General features: G+C 41.9%; 1 protein-coding gene across 1 annotated transcript in view; it reads left to right on the top strand.

Annotated features, from left to right (window-relative positions):
* Positions 1–16,875, top strand: part of ALK (ALK receptor tyrosine kinase) — a 322,417-nt gene that overhangs the window by 132,061 nt on the left and 173,481 nt on the right. The window contains exon 4 of the mRNA XM_040611688.1: positions 15,748–15,949. Coding sequence (XP_040467622.1) covers positions 15,748–15,949 — 202 coding nt within the window. The remainder of the gene's footprint in view (positions 1–15,747; positions 15,950–16,875) is intronic.

Consider the following 16,875-nt stretch of genomic DNA (forward strand, 5'->3'; position numbering starts at 1 on the left):
GGCACTGGCACAGGTTGCCCAGAGACATGGATGCCCCATCCCTGGTAGTGCTCAAGGCCAGGCTGGACGGGGGCTTTGAGCAGCCTGGTCTAGTGGAAGGTGTCCCTGCCCATGGCAGGGGCATTGGAACTAGATGATAGTTAAGGTCCCTTCCAACCTCATAGGATGGTTTGCATTCTATAATAATTTATTTTAGGGTCACCCTGAAAATGTTTGTGGATTTTCATTAATTTCTTTGCAAAATTAGTCAAATGTACTATGTTGATATTTTTGCAAATAATGCCACTCATATTCACTAGACGAGTGTAGTACATGAAGCAGCAGTGAAAACTTAATTTACCATTGTGCTTCAAACTTGGTTTCAGAAACTGTCCTTAGAGTATCTACAGTGTGTGAAAGCCTTTATTTTTGAAAGAGAGTGCTAGAAAGGGATCCCAGGTAAGGGCCACTGCAAAAAAACCTTGTTGGAATGGGCTCATTTTATTTAAACTTTCTAAGTATGAGGTCCAGTGCTCATCCTGGCCTTAATACTATACTCTATGCAAACTTTAAAAATGGATGAAGACTCACTGGCACATTTATACATGTTCAGTTTGGTTGCGATCTGGAACATGCCAGTGTCTGTAGGACAGCAAGAGATGCTCCCTGTGAGGTGGGCTTGCCGTGTTTGGCTATCACGTGGGGGTGCTTACCTTCTGTCAGAGGCTTTGAATAGCAAGTATCTCAAACCACAATGGTCCTAAGATTCCCCATCTCATCTGTCTGTGCTTGAATGCTGAGTTATAGCCCTGAAAGGAAGATGCTGGTGTCATGCATCTCGCCAGCATTCTTGTCTCCATCTCTCTGCATTCAGAGCTGCCATTCAGTTGGTTTTCCTACTAGAATGCCAAGAGCTGAAAGTGACTACTGTACCTTTTCTCTTGATGCAGGAGTCATGTTGGGTGGTAGTTGTTCAGCCACCAAAGGGTGGCGGCTTTTTTTTCTGTTTCAGCAGTTCTATTTGTTTCCTTTCACACATTTGTCCTAAAGGTAAAAACCTGTCAACTGTATCTAGAACAAGGGCTACAACCATACTGAGACTTAAATAAATTAAGTACCTTGATAGCTCATCTTCAAAGATGGAAATGGTTTGAAAGCCGCCTCAGCCTGAAAGTCTCTGCAATGTTCCCTTCAGGATCAGTTCTACATTTGTAATGAACAGAATAACAATGTTATTCCCTTTTTCAAAAAAAAAACCAACCCAGTTTAATAAAAAGCATTAAAACCTTGCCAGTTAGTATGAAAAATACTGCCTGCAGGAACTGTAAAAGTGCATGCTGTCAAATATGACATATATGCACAAATACCTATGGGCTTATTAGTGCCTCCGTGTAGTGATGTGCTGTCAGCATTGTATTTCTACTGTATATGACCTTGCGCTATTTACTTTTACCTAAAAGGAAAAGAGAGAAGGAGGAAGAGTTATTCAGTGAAGCTTGGGTATCTCCTGTAACCTTTATGGAGTCTCTGCCAACCACTTCGTAACAGCCCGTAGCACATTTGCTCTGTGTAGGACTCGGGTTATTGAAAAGCCATAGCGGTAAATCCTATGTGGCTGGATGTCACAAGAAATAGCAGAACTCTCTGTTTGCTCTTCATTGTTGTATTACAGCTTACGCGTCTGCTGCCTCCGCTAGCTTATTCCTAGGGGAGTTTATTTTCCATCCTTAAAAGAAGTCTGCCAGACTGATTTAAGGCCAAAAATAATGCTTTCAAAAAAACCATGGGTTTATTGAACCTTGGATCATTTGACAGGTGGCCATAAGGTTTTATTTGAAGTCAAAGAAGGCAGAATCTTGTCTGGGTTTAAATAACTTATCCCTTGCCACAAGTTTTGGCAGCCTTGTGCTAATGCCTCCAATTAGGAAAGAAAGGCAGCATGGTCAGGCAAAGAAAACTGACCTGCCTGTGAAATGCCAAATGTAGGCAAATTATGTGAATGGTGTAAAAGTGGAGTAACAGGTAAGATTCCTCTCTTAGTAATAAGGTAATGTACAGTACAGGCTTTTAGAAGCAGCCTTATTAAAACTAAGTCCTCAGCATCTTTCCATATCGCTCTGTAGAACACCAGTGACCTTTGTGATTTTAAAGATAACATGGGTGGTTTCCCAGAGGTACGTTAAATTCATTCTGCTTACTTTTGACTGTCATCTATGCTGTATTGCGTAAAACACTGCACCAGTTTGCCATACTGCATCAGTTTGTGAAATGAGGTGTTTCTACTAGTGCTTCACTAGCAGATAAGTCGTCTATCACCAGAGTGAAAAGCTGAGGGCAAGGATAGTTGAGTTAAGGTAAGCTGTCCCCACTAATGGGCCAGATCTCTTTGAACTCCTACATCACTTCTGTACCTCTTGCACATACTATCTTATGTACCTGTTCATTTCAAAAGTAACATTCGCTGTGTTTTTGCTCTATAGGGATAAGCAGTGGGAGGCATTTAGGGCTTAATGCAGGTAGCATGAGACAGCACTGAGATCAAAATCCACTATGTATCTGCAGTATGGAACTACGCAAGTTTCATTTACACCACCTCACCAAAATGTCGCTTCAGTACTGATAATGGTAATGGCTTTGCGATGAGGACTCACTGAAACCATCAGCTGGAATCACTCTGTCAGGCAGAGCCAGCTTCTAAACTCTGCAGTGCCATCCTGGGGTGTGTAAAATCCACGTTATGAGTCACAATCCATTTCCAGTTCACCCTGCCATCCAGTCCTTGTTCTCTTATCTCCAGCCTAAAACTGGAGTAGGGAGATAGTCTTTTAATAAGACAGTAGTTCTCAGTCTGCAGCCAACAGAAAACAAAGAGAATGGAATTTCTCATTTATGCTATATCTTAGGGAAGTGAAAAGAGGATGGAATAATTGTAACCAAGATAGATACACAAGTCATAACCTTCTTAGCATAACTGTGCCTGTTTCTAGAAAATTAGAATGTCAGTGAGCTAAAGGTAATTTGTTCAGGATGCCAACAGAATGATAAGTCTATTTGATTTTTTTTCTCTCTCATTAGGTAGTTTCAGTAAGACTGAAAAGTGAATGTAGGTGGTCAGAAGAGCCTTGTGCCACTCTGCAGGTACACCTACACCTCCACCCATCTCTTCCCCAGCAATAATTCAATCTTCAATTCGATTTTGAGGCAGAGATGCTTGGTAGGGCTGTGATGACATTTCAGAGATTTTAAAGTGTTCTTTTCTGATTGTTCACGAAGAAGAAAATGTGTATGATGTGTAATGGTTAGTGCTGTTTAATTGATTTTCATGTAAAATTCCTCCATTATAGATAGGCTTTGTGCTGTCCAAATTTGTTGGGTATTTTTAAGATAAACATTTATCTTTTGAGAAGTAGAATTGATTTAGAAGTCATAAGGTAGGATTACAACATGTGAGATGATTGACATGCCCTGTTCAGTGGGCAGATCCCCTGTGGCTGTGTTTTTGTTTTCAGAGCAAAAATGCTGTACAGTCTTTCATCCATAATGTTCATCGAGAGCTTGAACTTCTACCATTTGTACTCATGTGAAACCCACATTGAAGCCCCATGGGTATTTGCCTGCAAGAAGAGTGGAGGGCTTGGTTGTCTGCACTGGAAAAAGCAGTGTCTTTATTATTTCAGTCAGTTCATCGTATTCAGAGCCCAAAAGTGTGATAGGCAGTTTGCAGAATAAGTAAAGAAGAAATGGCTCTTCCTCAGCAGAAATGTAATTTCTAAGTGAAACACAGTGCAATCACAGTAAGAATAGCAAACTGAAGAGAAGAGACAAGGCATGGTAACTGCAGTTTGGTATTATAGCAAAAATATTTTGAGATACAGGTGTTTTAATGGTCACTGTTGACATGACTGAAGCTCCTCTTTGTTTCCTTGTGTGCTGTTGTCACTGTCTGTCCATTCGTAGCTGTCAGCTGTCTTTTCCCTCATCCTCTTGGACTCTTTGGTGCAGCGACTTTATAAGGTATTCTCTGCAAAGAGGTCTGGCCTTCGGTAAGACCCTTAGGCCCTGTAAAAAAAAAAAAAAAGGTATTACAAATGATCCATTGGTCTTCCTTGGTACACCTTAAAGCATTTTTAGGAGGAGATGACAGCACGACCTAGTGACAGATGATACTGATAAGGTGAAACTAGTCAGTGATTTTCTTTTGCATTTACAAGCCAAGACAGCCCCCAGACCTTGGCATGTAACAGCACAGTTTCAAGAGAGGGGCAGCCAGGACTGGGAGAACACAAATGTAGGGACTACTTAAAGAAGCGGCATGCATTCAATCCCTGGGACTACGTACACCCAAAGGTGCTGTATCTAAAATCTGTGAGAAATTATTGCAATTGAAGGAGGACCTTGACAACTGGAAAAGACTAGTAGTGTGTTCGTTTCTAAGGGCAAGATGGAGGACTTGGAGAACTATAGGCTCGTCTGCCTCATATCAGGCCTTAGAAAGAACATGGAGCATGTCCTCGCGGACTCCATTCCCAAACAGGCAGAGGACAAGAAAGTAATTTGGAACACTTAGCATGGATTTACCAAGGACAAATCATAGTTCACCAGCCTGACGTCCTTCTGTGTCAACTGACTGGCTATATGAGGAAAGGAGAAACCATGGCTGTGCTTCACCTTGAGTTTAGTGAAGCTTTAGGCACCATCAGCCCTAGCATTCTCATGTGGGAGCTGAGGAGGTCTGGGTGGCTGAGCAGCCCTATTGGGCAGGCTGAAAACTGGCCATACTTTTGGGCTCAGGGGCTAATAATACTTGGTGGCTTCATGCCCAGCAGCAGCCGGCACTGAGCAGACCTGAGCCAAGGAGTCAGTATTGGGGCTGGTAGTGCTCAGTATCTTCATCCATGACCCAGATGATAAGGCACTGCTCAAATTTGTAGATGATCCTCAGCTGAGAGGAGAGGGGGCTTGGCTGATGCAGTGAACAGCAGAGCTTTGCTCCAGGGACCTTGATGAACATGAGGACTGAGCTAACAGGAGCCCTGTGGAGTCACCAGAAGTGAGAAGTTCTGTCCTTGGATTAGGACCTGCTGGTGCAGCATCCCACCAGGCTGGTGAGCGGTGGCTTGAGTAGTCCAGCTGAAAAGGACCTGTAGGTTACAGAGGACCCAACCCATCATGAATAGGGTAGGCAGCTGTCTAACCTAAGTGAGGTAGGAGGAAGGCAGGCAGCACAGGGAGACATTATTTATTCTGGACCGCTTGGTGGTGGTGAGGCCACACCTGGGCTGCTGTGTCCAGCCTTGGATCCCCTTCCCAGGTCAAGGGGGATGTGGGGAAACCGGCCGGGCCCAGTGGGGGCTGCCCGTGTGTGCAGGGGCCCACAGGACATGCCCCTGCGGAGAGGTGGAGGGAGCTGGGCTTGCTTAGGCCGGGGAGGGGTGCCTGGGAGGTGGGCTAGTCGTGGCCTGCCACCCCCCCTGGGGAGGTACAGAGGCGGCAGAGCCAAAAAGTTCTCAGCCGTAGTGGGCAATACAATAGGTGGTGGTGACAGTTCGCTGTTTGGGGGGCCCAGGCTGGGCTTTAGGGAAGACTTTCACCAGGATGGGGGTGCAGCACTGGAACAGGTTATCCAGAGAGGCTGTCAAATCAACATGCCTGGAGGCTTTGGAGACTTGGCTGGACAAAGCTGCAGCTGCCCTCATCTAAGTGTTGGTGACAGTGCTGCTTGGAGCAGGATGTTAGATGGAGACCAGTGGAGGGGCCTTCCAGTTGATGTGGTTCAGTGATTCTATTTTAAAAGTGACAGCAGTGGGCAGCCATTTCCTTCCTTGGGCTGGAAGAGCTTCTCGAGGGCCAGAACCGAGACCAGATAGCTGGAGTCCAGTCTATTGAGATCTGATCTCAACAGGACATGTGCCTTCATCTCAGCCTTCCTCTTTCCTTCACCTGTGCCAATATCTCTAGAATAGAAAGGAGAATCTGCAGGATTTTTTTCACAAACAAGACAGATTTAGGGGGTAGAGTTCTAATTAAAGAGCTAACTGCAAGAAGCAGATGAAACCAGCTTTTTCAAATGAATGTTGCCATCGTAAATAATGGTGTTGGCACTTGAGCAGTTCAAACTGCTAATTCTGTGTGATGCCTGATTTTACTGTATTAAGGTAGCAAGCCCCTCACTTTTGTGCTATCTTTTCCAATTTGAAAAATGAATTTTCAGATTCCTAAGGCTTAATCAGTTAATGTTTGTGCAATGTTTTGAATTTATAAAATGCTATCTAAATGTGAAGTTTAACTGTTGTTGGGGAACATTTTTTGTAAGTGATCTGAATGGCCAGGGAGAAGTCGTTATGTGTAAGCTCCTGGGCTCCTGTTCTCTTTCATTGATTGGCATGTCATTTCTCAGAATGTCTGTCAACGCTCAGAGAAGCTTTAACCTGTTGTCAGACCTGGGGGAGGGGGTGGTTGTCCCCTCACTTGTCTGCTTCTTGACAAGTGGTGTGTGGGCGAAACTTGCTTTTTTCCTATACCTGAAGGTCAAGTGGGTTTTTTGAATCAGCAGAAGGAAAACCATCAGCCAGCGCAGTTTTCACAGGAGAGAAGAGTGGTCCTCAAAAGGTTTCTTTCATCTGCATTTTTTCCATCCTGTAACTGGTATGCCAAGGCATTCTTCTCCCTTTTCATCCCTGCAACGATGACTTAGGAAAGCACAGAAAATATAAGGAAGCTCTGGAGCAAAAAGATGAGTGGAAAAGGGTCTGCCAGACAAAACTGGTATGCAGAATTGATAGTGCAGAGCTGGTCACTGAGTCACTGAAAGGCAGATTTGGGATGGAAGCAGCATGGAGACTAGAGGTGGAAGAAGGATGTGCAGGGATATGGCTACAGTTGCTCTATGCTATCAGACATTCAACAGGCCCTGGCTAGGATCATCACCTTTTCCAATACTTTTGGGGCGAGTTGGCCAACTAATTGTCTCCTGGTATTGTGTGCATGGATGTACATGTATGTATGTAGCAGAGAGGCTGACAAGGACAGATTAAAATGTATAAGACATTAAAATACACCATCTCCTCAAGATTTATCTTATTTATGTTATCTGTGGACCAATTTCATGATTCTCTGATGGCCTGAGTTATGATTCTTGTGCACTTAGAGGCTGTCATGTCAGCTTTATGTGATGAGTTTAATCCTGGCACAGATTGAAAAAGGAGGACGACTACACCAAATAGATTTAATTATGTGCCTTCTCTTGTGTCTTTTCTAATTCTTCAGGGGAATAATTCATAGTGCTTGCTACTTGTCTCATGTGGTCTCTGACATTACTGAACTGTGAGTTGTTGCAATACCCATTCTGTTGCAGGCTCGTTTCTATTCAGGTAGTTGTGCATCAGCTTATTGTCAAACTTCTTAATTTTTAAGCTTCTAGCCTCTTGAGTGTAGTCAAATAAGCACACTCCAGAGCGAAGTGGCAGCTAGAGGCACAGCATAAGGCTTCCTTTCACACCTTCCCCTTAACTACTGTGCACACTGTGAAGCACTGAACATGCCTTCTGCCTCTCTGTTTTTAATGACAGAACCAGCTTCCTCTTATCTTTCCCTTTAGGTCTGTCTTGCTCATGATGACAGAAAATTCTCCCATCTTTTAGCCTCAGAACAGAGATCTCAAAAGTAACTTGCCATTTCCCTCTGTCAGCAGCGAAAGAGAAGATGCGTATTAGTTAATCAGCTGTCCGAGGGTGAATTACTTAAACACTCTTCTGTTGTTCTCCAGGAAAGATTTTAATTTCAACATTGAAATTTAAGTTTTTAATTAACTACCTACTTTTTTTCAGTTTGGTGCTTTTCAGCTGGAAGCAAACACTGCTGAGATATTTAGGAACTGGGCTGTAACAGCATCTGGCTTTAGTTCCCACTACTGAAGGCAATACCTGGAGCTTTTGATTGTTTGGGTTTTTTTTTCTTCTTCCTTGTGACTTTTTCCTTCTGAAAAACCGGATGTAAAATGCGTGTGAGAAAAACATCTTTTATTGTTGTCAATCTAAAGTAAGTAGTGTGACGGGATTTAGCTTTCCATATGGATATTCTAGGGATTATTGAAATTTAAACTAACAAATAGCAATAAATAGTATTCCTTTGGACTTCAGCGCACACACTGTGCCTCAGTTTAGGGAAGCAACAAGGGAAACCTGTAAAAGATCTGTGTGAAGGTTGCTGCCAGGAGGCTGCTCCCTCTGCGTAAAGCTTCAGGGTTGCCTCTAACGGAGTAGGTAAATTAATAAGGAAAATTTCCGGGACTGGAGTGTGAGAAAAGGGAGGACTTCTGTCTTTCCTAACTTGAAGTTATGTTTCTGTAGCACAGCTGCAGTTCCCAAGGATCACAGTGAATATTGGTTGTTTGAGAGAGGTTTTGTATGAGTGAAGTCTTTGAATTTAAGAGAAATCATTTGGAGCAAATCAAATTTGCCTGATGACTTTATTTTGCTTTGATGGAATATTTGTCTTCACTTTATATTCAGGAAATGAAAAATACTTGAATAGGAGGCAATTTTAAAGACCTTTGGCTTGCAGATCTCTGCTCTGATACCGATCTTGGCCACATGCTGTTTGCAGTTGTTTAATGACTGCCTTAACTTGTCCATTTGTGAAATGTATTACATGCCTACAAGAGTTAGTATGAATTCATTAGCGTTTCTGAATTGCTCTTGCATCATCTAAAGAAACGTGCTCACATACCTGCTAGGTATTAGAAGTGAAATCCTGGTTCTATTTAAGCTAATAGCAAGAACTCTGATCGACTTCAAAAGAGGTAAGATATCATCCAATTACCATAATTAGATTGTTAAGAATTTTCCAGCTCCAAATTTTGTAATAATTCAAAGGCCGTTACCTTCATGAATTTTAAGTCAGATGCAGTATAGCATGTTGCAAATCTTCTGGTGCTTATGCAGTCACATTGCACTCGGCACTGGAGACTATTCACATTCTTAGTGTTCAGCACATTTCAGAGCCTTGATGAGGCAATTAGAAAATCCGTATAAATAAGCCTAGAAAAAGTATAACAGTATTTTTTCTTGATGTTGTCACTCAGGTAGTGCCCAGTTCATCCATGACTTTTATCAACTGCTGAGCTCCTGCTATGAGAGTTTTTCTTAAATAGTTAATTTGGAAATTAAGTGTAAATTGACGAATCCAAAGACCAGCTCTGTGGGATGTTTTGTGAGACTAGTGGAAACGTTCTCTCCAGTCAGCATCTCCAAAGACCATAAAACTTGATTTAAGTTTTTTTTTTCTACTGTACAGTCCCCATCAGACATTGACTGTTAATAGTTTTTACAGCTCTAATTTAATCTGCTAGAGTATTGAACTTGTATGTGAAAGGTAATAAAATCCTTTTAGTAGGAAGATGGAGTTTATGTTCAGAACAACAATCTATCAGTTTTGCAAAGGATTGCTAAATTACTGCTTTATAACTGTGATCAGATTAAGTCAGCCTAGATGTGTTTTGAGACTTACTTTTCAAGGAAGTCAAAATAACAAAAATATGGTCTTTAGCTATTAGGGAAGAAATCTGCTTGAATTGGCATGGGGACACTTTAATTTGTATCAGGTATATGGATGTCTGTGTGTATTATTGGCTTGGGTGTGATGCTAAATACTTTCAAATAATGTGAACTTACCTAGTCATGAAATCTAATGCATGCCTCTTCTGTAACTGATTTTTATGTCCCATTTCCCTCTTTGATGTTATGCCTTTAGGATTAATTTGACTGTGTGATATCAATAACATCTCATGCTGAAAATCCTAGACCTCAGGTGCAAGTTGAGGAGTTGCCTCCATGTGTTTGTCTCAGAAGAGCTGGTTGCTGCTTTCTGCAGTGAACATGTTCCTGGAGAACCTTAATTTCCATTGTAAATTCTCAGGCTGACATCTTTTTGGGCTGCAGCTATCTTTCCTAGACCACCGCCTCAGAAAGGTCAGAGGTTGCAATAGGGTGCACTGACCTTGCTGAGCATCATGGGGTTGTTTAGCAGAAGAACCTGACCTGACTCTGTACTGCATTTACCCTGAGACTGAGTAGGAAGGATTTGGGGTGTAAGCTGTTGGCAGGGTGCAGTCAGATCTGGTGGGTAGCTATCAGATGACTGGCTTTTAAAGGAGCTAGCAATAGGATACTAAGTCTGCCCAGTTCCTAGGGCCAAGTGATGGCTCTGTCTTTTGAACATCTCAGGGTTGCCTCAGCATTCGTTGGCACAAATTTCAGATTTTTGTGTGTCTGTATCAGGCAAGAATATTGGGCCAGGAATGGGCTTCATTGCTAGTGTGGTTTAGAGTTGAAGCCTTACCAGTCCGTATCCATTCATTTGCAAACCTTTTTGGACAGGTGCTTTGTTCATAACGTATCTGTACATGCATAGTACATTAGCATTGGTTTTCTTGTTTACAAATATCTCTGTTACCCCATTAGTCCTGAATGGTGCAACTCAAAGCTGTCTTCATCATCTCAAAAACATCTTGCTGCTAAGATGATAAGCCACCCTTCCCTTTTTGTGACATGAATGTAAAAATGTTGTAAACAAGCTTCTAAAGGATCAACAGCAATGTTTAATGCAGGATATATTAATTTGTCTTGTAATATTCCTTTTATGTCAACTGCAGCAATTCCCTGTGCTTAAGCATAAATATCTTTTCATGTATGTTTGTCTGAAGTGACAGCAAGTTGCCAGAGATGTTATCAGACACAATGCAGGAAGATGAGTAAAACTGTTGCATTATGACTGCAGGTATTAAAAAGTAGGGAAAAATATGATTAAAAGCTGAGCATTATTGGTAGGTTTCTCTCACAGTGTTTAGAGGGGATGTGGAAAATAAAGTATTTGCATTTAGAGCAGCTTCTGAAGCACCACAGCGCAGTATTAGCTAGTAGGGTTTCTGTCGCATAGCATGAACACAGGTGTATTTGGTGGAAAATGCTGAATGATGTTCCCTCTGCAGCCACACGGCTCTGCGTGATGATGATAAATGAGCTCAGGACCCAGGAAGTGCTAAGTGCCTGGATCTGTGGCTGTATATCTAGTTACAACATGATTATTTTAACTGCATCTCTTTAATATCAGCATTGCGCTGTGCAGCCAAAGTCCAATTTAAAACCTGTAGTGGAAGCCTCCTGAAATGACTGATTGGTGAGCATCTTTCTGAAAAGTGAATAGACCTTTCAGACTCCTGAACATGATGCTAGCAGCATGTACTGTGAAGGGGCCTTTCATCTCTGCTTATATCCCTTGATACCTAAATAGCAGCAGAAGTTTGTTTGAAGCTAGAGTGCTTTTTCTAGCTATTCACCCAGGAAGATCCCAAGAGCCCTATTAGAGCTGCCAGCTAATAGGAGAAAATAAGTGCGAGGAAATTATAGCTGAAACGGTAGTCTTACAGGTCCACACAATGATCTTGGTTAGAGCATGCCACATGGATTCCCTCCCACCAGAGGGAAATACAAGTGAGCACGTAGCTTCTAATTTTGCCCAGAAAGTCCATTGGTGTGAAACAGAATATTCTTTCCCTTGGTGTGGATGGGGAACTGATCTTCATGTGATCTTTTAACTTTAAGTAGTGATCTCTAATCTGATCCTGGACATTGTGGTCATAGTGATCCCATGGGAGGTCATGAAACAGTGACAAGCAGTGACTGAGAGATTGTGCCTTAGAGGCAAGGGAGAAGTATAAGGATTTGTATTCGAAGTGTATAATTTCTCACTTAAGAACTTCTTTGTGGGTGTTGTAGGTGTTGTGGTTTAACCCCAGTTGGCAACCAAGCCCCACGCAGCCACTCGCTCACTCTCCCCCAGTGGGGTGGGGGAGAGGGTCAGAAGGGAAAAAGTGGGAAAAGTCATGGGTTGAGATAAAGACAGTTCAATAGGTAAAGCAAAAGCCCCGCACGCAAGCAAAGCAAAGCAAGGACTGCGTTCACACTCCCCGTGGGCAGGCAGGCGCTCAGCCATCCCCAGGGGAGCGGGGCTCCAGCACACGTTAATGGCTACTTGGGAAGAAAAACGCCATCACTCTGAACATCCCCCCTTCCTTCTTCTTCCCCCAGCTTTGTATGCTGAGCATGATGCCATATGCTGTGGGACATCCCCTTGGTCAGTGGGGGTCAGCTGTCCCGGCTGTGTCCCCTCCCAACATCTTGTGCCCTCCAGGTGACTCGCTGCTGGGGCGGTGTGTGGAGCAGAAAAGGCCTTGGCACTGTGCAAGCACTGCTCACCCATAACTAAAACATCCCTGAATTATTGACACTGTTTTCCTCAAATCCAAAATGTAGCTCATACAAGGTACTGTGAAGAAAATTAACTCTGTCCCAGCCAAAACCAACACGGTGGAGTTTGACCCCATTGATTTAAGTAGCGTAAGTCCAGTCAGCTTTAATGAAAGAGGATTTGGGCCTTTGATAATGGGTTGTTGTCTTTGTGTATTTGTGAATATGTATGCAGCTGACTGACAGATGTGTCATGTATGCTTTGGAGACAGCAAATTCATGAAATTGGGTTTGTTTGAATTGGTGTTTTGAGTCTATTGCTTATGTGGAAGAGAGTATGTGTGACGTTAATGTACACTATATGTGTCAGGCCCGGTTACTATAGGAACTCATCTGTCTGCTCTGGAATAAGCAGATCTAACTTGTAGTGCGTGAACAAGAATCTTCAAATTCTGCTGTGTAACAAAGCCTCTTCACGTTCTGTGTGGTTTCATAGCAAGTACTCCTCATTTCAATTTTGGAAACCATTCCAATAATGCTGGAGCCAAATGTGGCTCTGAGAGTTCTTTCTTTAGCGCTTACGGACTAGACAATAAAAAACTTAGCGCTTATGGACTGACAGTAAAAGCAAAACCAAAACACCGCAGCAGGCAGGGAAGTCACCCACAAGATGGTTGAGCTTTCAAAAGTAAGAATAAATAAAGTTACATCTATTCTCTCCTTTTTTAAAATAAAATTTTTAAAAATATTTTTTTTTTAAAATAAAATAAGGTAATGTGTCATAGCTCTAGCATCAGCCCAGGTAGGCGATCTCGCCGCAAGTATGCACTAGGAGGGATTTTCTGACAAGACTGTGTACGGGTGGTGAGGCCAGCACTGTGTGACAGCCGTGCCCTTCAGTGATGTTCTAGGTACCGCTCCACAGCAGCACAGCGTGCGGCTGTTCCCCCTAGCATCCTGGGAGAGCTGGCAGGGTAGCCCTCACTATGGCAAAACTGTATTCCTTTTAGCACTGTAATTTGGTAGGTGGAACTGGCCTTATGATGAGTAATAAGCCACAATTGCAAAATGTGAGCCCTGTAAATAGAAATATATATATATAAATAGAAAAGCCAAAAGAAAGGAGGTTAAGTGACTCTCACAAATTGGCTGTGGCAGCTAGCCTTGTCTCCTACTAAACTGCACCAATGTTTCAAGCCTGGCCCCCAGTCAGGGCATAAGAGGGACTATTCTTGGAAGCTCTTTTTATTTAGAACCACTGCAAGAAAAGAAGGAATGAGAACTGCCTTTGCTTTGTTTGTTATTTGTAAAATCTGACTCCCTGTTGCATGGCAGTAAGATGAGCAAACGGCTCTTGCACCTGGCAAGTTACCATCAGCTATTATTGCAATGCTTAGTGTCTTTCTGCCACCAGCAGAAGTCTCGTTGCTCCCTTTCATGTCACAGATTTCAGTGTTCTTATGGGGATGGTACAATTAAAGCCACAAGATTTAGTGCTCTAATTCTCTTTTGTTTGCAACAAAAGGGAGAGACAGAGAAAGATGATACATGTGGCTGGGGTTTTGTTTTTATTTTGCTGACCAGCAAAAGTACTGTGTATATATAACTGTGACAATAACAGAGTTTGTTTAAACTCATCAAACCATTCCATTAGTAACTGGATTAAAGGCCATTATTTCACATAAAGGAATCTTGTTATTAAAAAAAAAAAAATGCTGCAACTGCATTTTACTTCTCTCAGTTTACAAACCTTGACATCTGAGCAGGCTGTACCTTATGTATTTCTGCATGTTTCTTTCAGTACAAATGTTTTCTAGCTTTAGATGTCATTAATGTGACACCTGTGTCAAGAACGCTGCTTTTGACAAACATGGCAAAAATGCTGTTTATGATAAATGTGTGTATGGGAGGGGAAACGTGGTGGTTGACAGGAATCCAGGTTTCATTTTTAGCCCTCCCATTATTAACCTGTGTGTGACCTGAGATAAATTGCCAGATCGGACTTTTTCAAAGTGAACATCTGTGAGCACGAGTGCAATTCCCTTCTTTGAAACTGCCACCTGACAGTGCTCTTGACCCACGGTTCAGTGGAGAGAAATGGGAACAACCAAAGGACAATTCACCAGATCCATTTTAGGATGAGCTTAGAGTGGCCAGTTTGCATCTTGTGTTCCATATCTTAGATACCGAGGTGAAGGTGAGCAGGATTCTGTTTCTGGCCCCTCTTACAGGATTTCTTAGACACCCTGGATCTCAGCTGAGCCATCTCAGTGATGTAGATCATTCTTCTGATGGTTCAACCTTGGTATTTTCAAAGCTGAAGCTGCTGCTTCTGCTAAAATTCATATACACTTAGGAAGAGGTTTAAATTACAGCCCTGTTGAGCCTTAGTTTCTCACCCTGTGAAATTAAACTGTTAATCAGAACTGCATGTTTTAATAGATGGGCTTTATTAATGGGTGCTTCAGGAAATGAAATCTTGTTGTCTTGATTATCTGACCAGTCTTGCTAGAATCTGTGGAATGTCACAGTTTTTTTGCTTCAAGGGTTGGTCCCTTTCATTTACCTAACTGCACCTTTCATTTACCAGCTACACACCCCAGTGTGCTTGCACTGTGGGCAAATTGGTAAATTAGTCAGCTGCCGAAAGGGAGTAATTTAACTTGTCTGAAATGAGCAACAGTGTGATGAAAATACATTACCTCTGTCCCACTGGATAAGCCTCAGATTGTATTGAAATAGAATTAGGCCAAGGGAGTCAATGTATTGGATAATGATGAAATGTTTAATGTGGATTAGCTGCATATAAAATTAATACATTAGAATGAAATACTAAAGAAATAAAATTGTCAGGCCTTTATCCTGCTCTAATGACTTAAAAATGCTGCACTCTTCTGTTTATAGAAGAGCAAAAGTAAAGCTATTGAATTTTTGTTCTTTATTTGGATGAGAGAAATAGATACAAAATATTACTTAAAAAAGAAATAGTGTGTGTATATATATCGTCAGAGCTGTCAAATCAGGATCCCACTGAACCAAGGCCATAATGTTTGGGTCTGGACCATACTTGAGAGGTTACAGAGATGGGAATGAAGTCCAGGAAGACTAGGTACATGAAAGCAAAATTCGAAACCTAAAACTCCTTAATCACCTGCCTGGACTTAAATTTCAAATGGTTGATTGAGTTTTATTGTTACTGTTTGTTATTTTTCCCTGCCCTTAATGTTTATGGCTTTTTTTCATTTTATGCCTTTTCTTCTGGGAGTTAAATGTAAATGTAGTCTTTGTTTTGGACCTGCCCAAGGTGAGTTGAGATATTGCCTGCCTGGGAAGACCTTAATGGGTTTAATACAAAATGGGCAAACTTTCCAAACTAGTTGGTAAAGATGATCTTTGACTGGGAGTTATGGAAGGGCTGCAGCATAAAAATTGTGAGTGTTCATCTGCACTCGATGAGGCCTTTTGGTTTGTTTGGTTTTGGGTTCTTTTTGTTCCTAAAGCTTTCTTGTTGTCTCTGTTCTAGGTTCATTTCTGTTTCTCAATGCATCAGAGAGACCAAGCCCCATCATCCTGAGCCCTTGGCTGAGAAGCAGCAGTGACCAATGCGTAGTTCAAGTGGCTGTTTATAAGTTTTACCAGCAGAGCGGAGAATATATTGCTCGTGTCCTTCCCATTGACGAAAGCAGCAGTGAAATCTTAGCAGCAGAGAGTCCAGGGAAACATGGGTAAGTCTCATCCCCTCATTTGACTCACAGCTTGGGTTGAGAAGAATCAAAATAGTGTGTAGCAATACAGCCACAACATGCATGCTGCACATCTACTAAGGGAAGCCGGACAACACACCGAGTAGATGTGTGTCTTGCATGGGTCTAAATTATTGTAGAAACTGGAGATTGGTGCTTATTATACAAAACATCAGCAAACTACTAGATCCGTGTAACAGTGAGTCTCTAAGTCAACATCATCTTTATTCTCAGCGCTTGCAGGAACAGACATAATGTGGATACTCATCCTAAGTTTAAAGCTTTTCTGTCTAATTTGCTCTGTCTGGTTTCTTTTTACTGCTTCTTTACCCAAGTATACTATTGGGCTTAGAATATCTACTGACTCTTTGCAGTTTCATGTGTCTGCAACATTTTAAGTTTTGTCTTGCATTTGTGTTTTCTTTTTTTTTAAAATGCTGTCTCTTGCCAATAAAGCAGTTCAGAGCTACTGCCAGAGGAGGAAAGCTTTTGATCTTTCAAGGGTGCAACTGTTTGAAATGTTTTATCCTCTTTGTGCAATTAGTCTTAATTGTTGATGATGTCTTAATTTGTCAGACTTCCTGTGCATTCTTGTAAATTTTGGTTAGCAGCAAAACAGCAGGAGCTGTAAGTAAATATCTCTAAATGCTATAGTAGTGGAGTAACTTAAAACTGAATTTGGATCTGTGAAGCTAATGTTCTGCTTGTTAAGTATACTGATTTTTTTTATTCTTACTTTTTACTTCTGCTGTGAAATGTGTGTTAAGAAGCATAATTTTTACTAAGCATCTCAAATGTTCTTTGTTTTGATGTGATAGATTAGAGAGTTTCTAATAGCAAGTCCTGCTGGCTTGTGCTTGTAACAAGATGCGATTATCTGATTACTGTCTACAGCAAATTCAGTATTT

Source organism: Falco naumanni, chromosome 12, assembly GCF_017639655.2.
Source record: "Falco naumanni isolate bFalNau1 chromosome 12, bFalNau1.pat, whole genome shotgun sequence".
NCBI lineage: Eukaryota > Metazoa > Chordata > Aves > Falconiformes > Falconidae > Falco > Falco naumanni.